Here is a 12,610-nt window from a genome sequence, read left to right on the forward strand (position 1 = left end):
CACACTGCCCATCGTCGGCTCACCAGCATCGAGACTCGGGGGCTAGTCCTCAGAAGAGCTATGAGGGAAGGCTGATTTATTTGCATTATTTGAAGATCATCTGTCCAGAACACTGCTCTAGAAGAACCTACCCTTTCCCTTAGCTCACGCCTCCGCAACTCCCCAGTTTCACACACAGTGCACGGGCTTATACCACAGAGGTTTAGTGGTTCGTTCTTCTTTCACAGACATCAAAGACAACCAGCACCTGACACCCTGCCTGTCCTTGGGCCCTCAGGAGGCTCCCAGGGCATTCTGACACATCCTTGATTCTCTGGCTTTATGATTTCAAGATGACCTCTCGCCTCTTGTTTTCCTGCATCTTCTGCCACCTCTTTCCCCAGAGGAGGGCACTGGGACATCTGCCCAAACATCAGGCTCAATGCCCTCCAGCTCAAGGGAAAAGGGGGCACTTGATCTTTTGGCCTCAGTGCAGGTCAACCATGGCCCAGCCCATGGAACCAAGCTACACAGGCAGCCACTGTGAGACCCAGCCAGTGACAGCAAACATACATGGTTATCTCACTCAAGAGAGTCCATTTCCAAGGTCAAAACAAAGCAAAAGCCCACAGAAATATGTGAGAAACATGTGAGAGAACTCACTTCTTCCTCTTCTATGCCAGTCAGGTCCCAAAAGTAACCCAGTCGCATCTGCAGCCTCTTCCAGTTTTCCAGGAACATGGTAGCTTAAAAAGAACAACAATAACAAAAAAACTCAATTATTTTTGAAGAGTGGATTCTGTATCCTTTGGGCTCACCAGTGGAGGTGGGGGATAAACTAATAGATTTTAAATTTAGGAGCTCTCTGGAATACATTTAGCCTCTTTTTCCCACTTCTAGTTGAAACTGCTAGAAATACTCCACATCCTTGAGAGTCAATAGATATGTTATACACACACACACACACACCACACACACACACTCCTTTCTCCACTTCTAAGTTATGAGAAGAGGGTAAACACTGATCCGGAGAAGTAAAGTAAGGATGGCAGGATGAAGAAAATAAAAAGGGAGGGGTCTGCAGGATTTTTTGACAAGTCTCATCTTGCCTATGCAATACATTCTTTCTTCCTTCACGTTCCTCAGCACTCTCGCTTTTCCCCTACATTTCTGTCTTTCTGTCCCCAGCACCACTTGCCTCATTTGGGCCCTAATCATATCATTTTGCCGTTACATAACAGTCTCCTAACAGTTCTGCCTGACTCCAGACTTTCAGCCTTCCAACCCATCCTGCATGTAACTGATAGAACAATCTCTGTAAAGTGGTATGCATTCATTCTTCCATTTGCTTAGCAAATAGTTGTAGAATGCCTGCCACACCTACACATCCATCAGTTTGCCTGCCCCACCCACGGCCCTTTGAAGGACCAGCATGCCTTTCTCAGCATGCTCTAGGAAGAACCTGATCCCCCCACCAGCCCAACCCTACAGCTATGGTTTTTTATACCAGAGCTGAACACCTGATCCAGGGCCTGCTGATAGAGCAGGCAGATTCCCTCTTTTGAAAACTGAAACTAAAAGACACAAAGAGGAGCAGGGAAGGGAGAGACCGTGCAGCACCTGAAAGGAGGGAAGGCCTTAGTTTCTGACAGCATCTCCAGCTCCAGTTCCCAAGAGGCCCGGCTATATTTCATTTCCTACACCCAGGAGCTTGCCTCTTGTTTTCTTAAATTAAATCTCTTGTTATTTGAGGAAGTTTGAGTGAATTTCTAATCCTGCAAAAGCACCAGTCCCAACTAAGGTATCTGCAATGCACAAAACACCATTCTAGGCATTGTTGGGGAGATCGGGTGAACTTCATGTGGATTTTGCTTCTCAAGTAGTTTACAGTCTGTGAGAAGAGATTGTAAACAACTACAATACAAGGCATAAAGTGATCGAGGCCCTAAGAATGACACAGATGAAAACGCTGTGTGCTTGTGAAGAGAAGTGCTACCTGCCAGAGGAGGCATCCAAGTTGATTTTTGAAGGACAATGGCATATGGGCACGGAAGGAGTGGGCAGAGGAAGGATGCCAACACTACCGGCCTACATGTTCAATGGCTCGTTACAGTCTAAGTTCTTCTCTCTGGATTCCAGGACTATGTATGTCGAGATATAAATCTCATCCTGCCATTTGTCAACATACATCTTGCAGCTGGGTCATCCCCTCACCATCTTCTCCATACTCGATTTGCGCCCATTGTCCCTCTCTCCTGTGCTATCCTCCAGCTTCTACCTTCATCCTATCCTGACCCAGCTCAAGTCCCCCTCTTCCATAAGATCAGTCCCCACGGCACCCTGTCCTCCTCACTCCTACTGCCCTATGTTCATGGCACCCTGGAAAGGGAGGGGACATGACATTCCCTGAGGCCACCTCTACAGGTCCACCCCACCCCTAGCAGGAGCCTGAGCACACTTCACTACATTCCACGCCTGACTACTGGCCGGCACTTCATGTCTGTGATGTAATAACAGGACTGTCAACTCTTCCTGGCTCTTAGCTGCCTATGTCTACCTCGGTCACAGCTCAGAACTGAGAATATCAAACACTGATGCACTGGTTGAATACACAGTTACTTAAAGCTGCATTTGTTTTACTTGCATTTGGTGCATTTGTTTTACTTGCATTTACTACATTATGGTGCATTGATTTGCATGTTTTCATCTGACATGACATTTTGCATGCACTGATTTGCAAGTTTTTCTCCCTTGGATTTGAGGCCTTTCTCGAGTGAGTGTATTCTGACCTCCCAACACTGGCTTTGGCCCAGAGATACTAAGAATGGTAGTAAGTCCCTCCTCTTCCTACTGCTCCTTCCTTGGTTCCTGAGGAGGGCTGTGCACACAGCAGTGCCCAGAGTGCTGACCGACTGGCGTCTCCATGAAGGGAGGAAGTCAGATTGCAGGACAGATGAGAGGGGCAAAAGAGTCATGGATAGATGAGTCATGAGGGCAAGGGAGGACCATCAAACTGATGGAGAGTGGCTCCCAGTTCTATGCCAGGCACTATGCTACATGCTTTGCATGCATACCTCATCCACCTCTCACAAGAACACTGTGGGGTAGCTATTATTTCACTCAACTTACAGATGAGGACAACGATGCCCAAAGATTAAGTAATCTGCCCAAGGTAACAGGGCACCTTGGTCAAGGGTATTGACTTTAGTGTCACAGAACTAGGTTCACATTTACCTGCTGTGGGATCCCTAGCTGGTAAGGAGCAGAACTGAGACACACATTAGGTCTGCCTAGGTCAGTGTCCTTAACCTCTATTCAGAAAATAGTTCTGAAACGCTATCTCTTTCCTTCCCTTTTCAGCAAGACTTCACTCTCTTTCCCAATGTTCCCTAGAGTTTGAAGTCAGAGTCACAGGGGAGCTGGGTCTGAAGACTCCAACAGACTCGGGTCCTGCTGACTGGTATCCCCCAAGACCTCCTGACTCCACATCGCCCCTTCCACTGCCACCAGCAGCCCAAGTCTCTCTGTACATACAGCCATTTCTTCCCGACCTTATTCCCAGCAGGCCTGGGCCCTGGCCCAGGCCCACCCAGCACAGCACCACTAACCATAATAATCAGGGTAATGAGAGGCATTACTATTATTTTTAATTGTAATTTGTAGACAATCTTGCCTAAGGGCTCTTGGCTGCTGTAACTGAATACACAATCACATAAAGCACAGCAAGGCTGTCAAAAAACAAAACCAAATCCTGCCCTATGCCAGGAAGCTCTGGCGCAATCCCACCTCTGGGTACTTTCCCTGCATTGTCATGTGAGAGGAAGACAGTAGGTCCAGGGGTGGGGTAGCAGAAGACTGAGGATCTCAGAAGGGTGGGAGATAGCTGTTCATTACAGCTATCGAGGGAAGAGAAGAGGCAGTTGTTGAAACTTGAAACTAGAAAGTATGATTGAAAACCAAGTTTCTCTACAACAGGGCATTATGTGTCCCAAGAAAGTTCTTGAAGGATTATAGACCTGGAGTTTATTAGGCTTCAGCTACTCAATGGTGGTAATATCAGCAAGACAAATTATGGGAATTAGAGTTGTAATATTTCAAAAAATAAATACGTATTCTGGGTTCCAAATCAGTTCAGGTGGGTCTTGGAGTAATTCCATGATACTCCTGTTTGATAAGGAGACACAGAGCTGCCAGTGACTTCCCAGGCAGCAAGCCGCAACTTCAGTGTGTTCTACTGACCCTGCCTGTGAACAGTCCCAGGACTCTGGGGTCACAATTCCATTTCCTCCTGCTCCAACTCTCGATGGGCTGACACTGCCCGTGTGCTCCCGGGATGCAGCTGCTCTCCCTGATAATAGAGAATAGAGTGTGCCCTGGAAATTTTTCTTGGTGGCCTAGCAATACAGGAATCTTTCCAGTCAAGTTCTGTCTCCACCCAAGTGAAGGTCCACCGGGAATGGAGGAAGGTTGTGTTCTAGTTCTCCTAAGAACCACTGAGAAGAGGCCTCTCCCTCTCCTCCTTCTCCTCATACTCTCAGGGATGTGTGACTCAGGGCCCATCCTGGCATATCCTCCGGGCCCCATGGAGTCCGTGATAAACCAAGCAGCCTCTGCAGCAGGACTGTGGTCCTGCTGGTCTGTGACCAACGTGCACTGTGACCAATGTTGCACTGTGGTCCAACGTGCAAACCAAGGGCCTGCACATTCGGTGATGAGTAAAGGGGCAGGTGGCTACTCAGATGAGCTGACATGTGTTGACTTGGTCCCTTTTCTAATACTCATGGGTGTGTCTTCTTAGAAATGCTCAGTTACCATGGGGTGGTTATTCCACGTTATTCCAGTTTGTGAGAAGAGGAGTGTGTCTGTGTGTGTGTGTGTGTGTTTACAGTCAGATAGCTATGGCTCATAACAAGTTTATTACCCCCATACTCTGGGAGGAAGTGAGGAGGAGAAAAATGAAGGAATTATTTTTTCCTCCACAAATCCCTTTGGTGAGAATACTGAAAGCATTACTCTGGCGATAAATATTAAATTAAACAGTGCAGGGACAGTACAGTCTACACTCACGATGTCCTAACAATAGCACTGAACTGGAGTCAGGAGACCAAATCTCAGCCCACGTTTACCATGAGCTAACTCTGTGACCACGGCAGTCACTCCACCATTCTAAGTATTGTGCTGCATGATATCTATACTCTCACCTAAGTCAGTGTACCTGGAGGAGTCTTACGGGTGTGCTAGGGGTTTTCGAAACAGGCATTGGTTCAAATTCTGAATAAATCACACACGGAACTAGTACAAGGTTAGCACGACTACATCTGAGAGAAAATAAAGACATGAAGGATGTTCCTATTTCTATTCACACCTATGAGTAGTGAAGTGAAAAGTATTATCCTTAAAATACTTCTTGGGATGGGAAGAAAAAATGTGAAAGGAAGTAACCTGAAGGGGATGAGCTTTCGAGCTTGGTCACACTACCCATTTAAAGGAACCGCCCATATAAGCAAGCCTGGTGATGGCCACATACCCCACAGAGCCATGAAGATGGAGAAGAAGACGGTGGCAGGGTTGTCAAACAGGTGGCTGGCCCGCGCGGTCCCACAGGCTGAGCTGAGGTTCCAGTAATCACAGGACTTGTCGCACAGGGGACACATGACGAAGGCATTCTGCTGGTCACACATCTCTCTGCTGCAATAGATGGAGGTTGTTGGGTCAGGTGGAGCTCAAGCATGGTCCATTCCAAGAAAAAACCATCCCCCAAATAGCTCCCATTTCCAAATCTAAGGTTGAGGTTTTCAACTCCGTAAGTAAGGAATGTTAAAGAAATTAGCATTGGATCATTGGATTCTTCACCTGGAGAGCGTTACTCATATTTGGTTCAAAAACAACAACAAAAAGATGGGGTATAGAGCTCCCTGTCACTACAAGTGTCCTGGAAAGTTACTGAGATCTGTTAGAGATACTGGGCATTAGATTATGCCTCCTAAAGTCCCTTCAGAACGTGTTGGGTCCATGAGATTGGTGGGATGGGATGCATCAACAGTTGTGAATAAATCACAGCCTGAAGCTGGATTTCATCATCCATTCTTCAGTCTAGGCTGTTTTTGTAAAGCCTACTGGCTGTCTCACAAACAAGTGATACTGGTCCCAAGTAGAAACAAACATGAGTGTGTGGCTAGACCTGTGCATGCTCTCACCTCTAGAAGATGAAGTTCTACATAGGGAAGAATGGAGTAGATCTGGGTGGAAAGCCCTTTTCTAAGAGCATGAGCTGGAGATGCACTTGTAGAATGGAGATTAATAGCCTCAACCTAATAAGAATTATTATAACCATGAAGTAAGATTAGGGACAATGAAAGAGCAAGGCAAATTCTTCCGAGGTCTAGATTCTTTGATACTTGGAGCATGAACCAAATAATCTCTAATGGCCTGTATTCCAACCTATTCTTAGTGCATTTCCATTTAATGGACTGAGGAATATATTTGAAATTCCATTCACTCGTTAGCTGACTAGCTGTATCCAACAGATTTAGGCTCATACGAATGCTTGGAAATAAGAACCAAAGAATCAGCCCTGACTGGCTTTCCCGATAACCCTCTACACCATACACTGATAGGAAAATGAATAAACTCATCCCTCTGTTGTGTAATATTTTCCCAGGGAGATAGGAGGATGGTTAAGCTCATGGTTCAGGGGGAAAGGGTGGAGAACTTAAGATTTCACGAAAGCAAAGCATTGGCTGTTCTTACAGGGCAACTGGAGACAATGATGGGGAGGCAGGGGATCCAGCACTGAGAACAGCTGTTTCCCACAGAAAGCAGCAGCAGAGGGCGCTACAGAGCATGACTCACAAGTGGGAGCCACGGCTAGGGTGAGCAAGCTGGTGCCCTGTGTGCTAAAGTCAGTGCTCAGAGGAAACCTGCAAAGCCAAAGGAATGCCTGGGTCTATTTCCTCCTTCATTAAGAAGTTGAAGGGTGGCAGATTTACTGAGGGGCTGTCACTTTCTGTCAAGCTCCAGTCCCTAGGCTTCTGTTTTTAATGAGCTACTAAGTCCACAGGAGGGAAAGGCCTTCTGTGTGAGAGAATGGAAATTCTCGGTCTCTGAGGATAAACCCCAGTTCCTCCGCTGACTCGCCGCTAAGCTCTCCGTTGGCAAAGTTCAATAAAAATGACTCATCCACATCGAAAATATTAAATAGTAATATCCTAATAATACATTCAGCTGTGCTAGTTTCACCGGGGCATGTTCTGCTTGGTGACTAGAGAGCCCAGTTTATGTCTTCTGGGTCAGACCTGTGTTTGCTATGTAGTTGAGAAGGAATTGTTGCTTTCATAGAGGAAAGTACTCCCTTAAAAACCAGATTTACACAGAAAATCACTTGTCTGTATAAATTCTAGTAAAAGACTTTCACTTTTAAGTCACATCCAAGAACATATGAGTTCCTCAATGCTGCTCTTGGAGTACGCATGTTAGGGACTTCATTTAACTCAGCGATTTTTTTTCTTTTAAGCATGGACTGAGGAGACAGAAACCTAGTCAACTGAAACTAGTCAGTGCTAAAAGGTCAGGAATGAAAAACGTATTAGCAGCCAAGCGGGTGCAAAGCACTTTGAAACCTAAGTGCTGTGTAAATTACTGGTTTTTAAATTAGAGTGCAGGCAACTATCCATCATTTGTACAAGATGGCAGCCACCATGGTATGGATTCTCCTCAAATCATTTAAATGTGAAGTCAGAACGCTTTCTGTATGTATTGGAGGGTTTTTGATGTAATCAATTTTAACAGAATTCTAGAGGAATTCTGGCTAAGAATGACATCGAAACGACTTTGTGTTTTCCGAGACAGGCTGCCTCTAGACAAGCTGAAAGATGAGGGAAGCCTGCCTACAGTGGAAATCAGGTCTAGCGTGCTCACTAAGCTGCACAATCCACAGGTTTCTAGTGAGAAGTAACTGTGGCTACAAATCCAATGCTGTATTCCTTTAATTTATTATTTTCTCTAGAAAGCATAAGAAGCTTGATAAACGGCTTGACAGTCCATTGAACCAAGACCCTAAAGTGAACAACGTTCCTCAGGGTAAATCACTGCTCCTGGATTAGGCGATTCAGAGCCCCGTTAGCGCAACGGGAGAAGGTACAAAGAGGCAATCATTCAGGAAATTCAGACTAAACAGCTGCTATTAAGGCCTCAGACCTAAAGTAACCAATCTTTTTTCAATATGGTTTAGATTAATCAGCTTTTTAAAAAATGTCCTAGTGTTCTCTCTTCATGTAAGTGCTTAACAAATGAAATCAATCCCTTGGTAAGTAGAGACAGGGAAGTTCTATAGAGGGATCATGCACGCACGGAAGTATTACTGACAAGCTTATGCTTATATCTCACATATCAAAGTTAAATTACTGGGAATAAAAGGTATCATTTAAAGTTCCACCTAATCCATGTCGGTTTTCTGGTTTTGAGGTTGTGCTGTAGTTACATAAGATGAAACCATGGGAGGAAACTAGATGAAGGGCACACTGGGCCCCTCTGTACTATCTTTGCAAGTTCCTGTGCTGTAAATCTAAAATTTTTCAAAATAGAAAGGTTTTAAAAAGTGAGCGACAGTAAATTTCAGGCTTGATGACGAAATTAATAACCTCTAAAATAATCCCAGGAATACTGTTAAGTTTTTCATTACAGTTATGCGTGGCTGATAGACACAAACCCTTAGAGTATGTGTTTATTTAGATTCAATATTGGTTTTTAGAGAATATCCCTTTGTTTATAAGGAGTGGCATTTTGTGAGCTTCTATCAGACCCACAGAAGTTGGACTTCTGATGAATTTACAATTGTGTATAAAAAGCAGTTCCTCTGTTTTTAAAGAAATCTGTTAAAATGTTTACTTTTTTCTAGTATTTACACCTTCCTGATTTGCCAGGCCCCATCCTGAGTCTGAAGAAACAACAACCAAAACTTCAATTTTGTAGTAATTTTAATCTTTTTTTGACTATGACCTACAGTTAAAATGATTTGTTACATCAGATTTCAGCATGTAAATACATACCCTCACTCTCACAAACACACTTACAAAACTGAAATAAAATCTCATGAAGCAACACTTACCCATCCTTTTTATAATGAATACTAGTATTCATTGTGTTCTAGCCTATCTTATCCCATCTTATTTTAGTCCACTTAAAAGCCCATTAAATTGATTCCACAACCTACCAGTGGTGGTTGTTATATCCACAGTTGTAAAACACCGTCCATTCTGACAGGCAATGTGACACATCCACAGTAACGACTGCACTTTACACTGGAATATCCCTGCATGTGCATGAGTGTGTGAATGTAGGGTGCGTGTCTGTGTGTAGACATCTATCTGCATGTGCATGAGTATGTGTGAATGTGGGATGCGCGTCTGTGTGTAGACATCTATGTGCATGTGCATGAGTGTGTGTGAATGTGGGTGTGTGTATCTGTGTGTAGACATCTATCAGCACATTCATGAGTGTGTGTGAATGTGGGTGTGTGTGTCTGTGTGTAGACATCTATCTGCACATACATGAGTGTGTGTGAATGTGGGTGTGTGTGTCTATGTGTAGACATCTATGTGTACGTGCATGAGTGTGTGTGAATGTGGGGTGTGTGCGTCTGTGTGTAGATGTCTATCGTTGCAGCACGTGCATGAGTGTGTGTGAATGTGGGGTGTGTGCGTCTGTGTGTAGATGTCTATCGTTGCAGCACGTGCATGAGTGTGTGTAAATGTGGGGTGTGTGCATCTGTGTGTAGATGTCTATCATTGCAGCATGTGCAGACCATGTCCTTTCCAGCTGTAGTCGCTGCTGCCACGTGTATTACCCAGGGCACAAGTTCTAAATCCTGATACAAACCAGCCCACTGGTGCCCCACCCACTGCACTGGAACTGGTTCCCTAGGCACGGTATGGGGTTTCCCACCCTTGGTCAACCTGAGGCCAGATGTCTAGGGATCACAACTGGCAAGAGAAACCCAAAAGCCATGTGTTCTTAGAACACACCCAGGCAAGCCCACGGGAAGCTACTGAGTTGTGGAGCAGGACATGAGCCCTCTGGAAAACTTCTCTGCTTATTAGAAAAAGCAAAGACTTTGGAACAGGAGGCAACAGGGTTCAACTCCCAGCCCTGACAACTATCAGTTGTTGATATTGGACAGTTTATGTGACCTCATGTAGCATCAGTTTCTCAATCTCTGTTCAGTGGAAATAATAATGCCTATTTATGGCGTATATAACATTGATCTCTTACAGGATCAAAGAAACTAGTTTATAACAATCACCTAGCATTATGCCCAGCACAAGGTAGGTATTTCGTAAGTATTAGCTCTTCCCTCATGCTAAATGCGCTGGGGAAAGCAGAACCCTAATAACCCATCTCCTGTGATAAAGGTCCCAGAAGTCCCAATCAAGAACACTTGCCCTCTGCCTCCCTCCCTCTCCCCCTTCCTTTTTTCCTTCCCCCTGAAAACAAAACAAAACAAAACCATAAAAACAAAACAAAACAAAAAAACACTTAACTGATACTAGAGTTTTATACCAAAAAAATCCAAACTCTTGTCTCCAGATATTGACAATATAATCTTCAGTTGATTTGATTTGCAAGACCATTTGCATAGATTAACACAGATTTAGTTTTATTCTAGATATTGACATCATCATCTCCAGGTGATCTGATTTGCAAGACCATTTCTGTAGGGTATGCACCAACAGGCAGGAAGCAGGTGAGCCAGGAAGCAGGTTTCTGCCCACTGATGCACACATACCCTTCCTAAAATGCAGTTTTCGACTTTTTCTTCAGAATGGCCATTACTTTCCCCATTACCACCCCCAACTCTAATGATCCGCCCAGTGTCCTCATCCACCTGGCTATGGAGGGAACATCAAGTTGGTACAAAGCTATCCTGCCCGCTAGCCACAATGAATTGGTCCAGGGCCTCCGCCTAAGTCAAACGGAGTCATAGTACTTTTTCACTTGAGATGAATCGAGTATAAAGTTCTAAGGTGTAACACCCATGAGCTACTAGCAGCAATGTTTAATCCAAATGGAGAAAATATGTGGTGAAACCAACAAAAGCTAGAAAGAGTCAGAGGCAGGAGATAAATGGAGTACCTATTCTAGTGTTCCTTGAATGCTTATAACAAATTTTCTTTTTCACTTAATCTAGTTCAAGCTGCATTTCTATCACTTACATCCAAAAGAATATTAAAACATACTAACCATGCTTCAGTTTGCAAAGACAATTCTGAAGATGGCAAGAGGTTTAAATTCTAAATATTAGCTAAGTGTATCTTTTTTCCCTTGTACTCTACTTCCACATATTTTGATTTATTCAACAATTATTTACTAATCTTCTGCTATGTGCCAGACACAGTCTCCTTTAATCCTCACAGCACCATGATTTAGGTGTTGTGATTACCATTTTACAGCCAAGAATACTAAGCTTCAGGGAGTAAACTGTCCAGTCACACAGCTAATATATAACATTGTCAGTCTAAGTGCTTCTTTCCTTTTCTTTTCTTTTTCTTTCTTTTTTTTTTTTTTTTTTTTTTGCAGGGGTCTTGCTCTTTTGCCCAGGCTAGAGTGCAGTGGCGCAATCAGTCACAGCTCACTGCGAGCTCAAGCTCCTGGGTTCAAGCAGCTCTCCTGCCTCAGCCTCCCAATTAGCTGGGACTGCAGGTGCATGCCACCAAACCAAGACCAGCTAATTTTTTTTTAGAGGTAGGGTCTCATCTCACTGTGTTGCCCAGGCTGGTCTCAAATTCCTGGGCTCCAACAGTACTCTCTCCTTGGTCTCCCAAAGCACTGAGACTACAGGTGTGAGCCACGATACCCATCCCATATTTCCTTTGTGGGTTCTCTCTTCCTCATAAAAACTAGCTTTGATTCTATCTCTTGGCGCTCCAAGAGTCCCACCTTGGGCTATTCCTCTCTGCAGTTTCTGACTTCCTGAAACAGAGACTGTGCCTTCCTCAGCATTAGAGCTGCCTGCTTTCTCAACTTTCTTTATTCTAGCAGTGTCTGACCACACGAATGTGGTTTCTACCCAGTGTCACTCCCCACACCTTGCCTTGGGTCTTATGGGAAACCAGAGAGGAAAAAAAGTGATGAAGCAGAGAGAGAGGAAAAAAGTATTTCTCTGACATAATTCTTCTTACCAGGAATTATCCCTCTGCCCACATTAGACACATCCCCCTGCCCTAGAGAACAGCTTGACTAGAAGAGGAAGTGGGCCTCGCCTAGCACGGCTCTGAAGCCATTCCCAGAATCTGTAGCTCCCGGATCTGTCTCTGGAGGAAAGCTACATGTGCCACAGCAAAGGAGAATGATAGAGGGTGAGGGCTTTGGAAAGAGGCATGCGAAATGTACTTGTACTGGGATGAAACTCCAAATCATTAACATATGGCAACTGAGCCTTTTTCTTTAAAACTGATTTACCTGGGAATATCTTCTTCAATTGTTGCACATCCATAAAGAAACACAATCACTCCAATTACAGAAGATGGAATGAGGAATGATGTATATAATCCCAGCCAGGCAAAATACAGTCCAATTTTTTCTCCAAAATACTTTCTGGAAAAGGAAGAAAAGAAAATGAAACACATATTAAGAA

The 12,610-nt window shown here is 44.3% G+C and overlaps 1 protein-coding gene across 1 annotated transcript in view; it reads right to left on the reverse strand.

Moving 5' to 3' along the window:
• Positions 1 to 12,610, reverse strand: part of ANO2 (anoctamin 2) — a 361,822-nt gene that overhangs the window by 174,503 nt on the left and 174,709 nt on the right. Inside the window, exons 11-13 of the mRNA XM_037988687.2 lie at positions 12,436 to 12,570; positions 5,507 to 5,667; positions 643 to 725 (exon numbers count right to left, since the gene is read on the reverse strand). Coding sequence (XP_037844615.2) covers positions 643 to 725; positions 5,507 to 5,667; positions 12,436 to 12,570 — 379 coding nt within the window. The remainder of the gene's footprint in view (positions 1 to 642; positions 726 to 5,506; positions 5,668 to 12,435; positions 12,571 to 12,610) is intronic.

This window comes from Chlorocebus sabaeus, chromosome 11 (genome assembly GCF_047675955.1).
Source record: "Chlorocebus sabaeus isolate Y175 chromosome 11, mChlSab1.0.hap1, whole genome shotgun sequence".
Taxonomy (NCBI): Eukaryota; Metazoa; Chordata; class Mammalia; order Primates; family Cercopithecidae; genus Chlorocebus; species Chlorocebus sabaeus.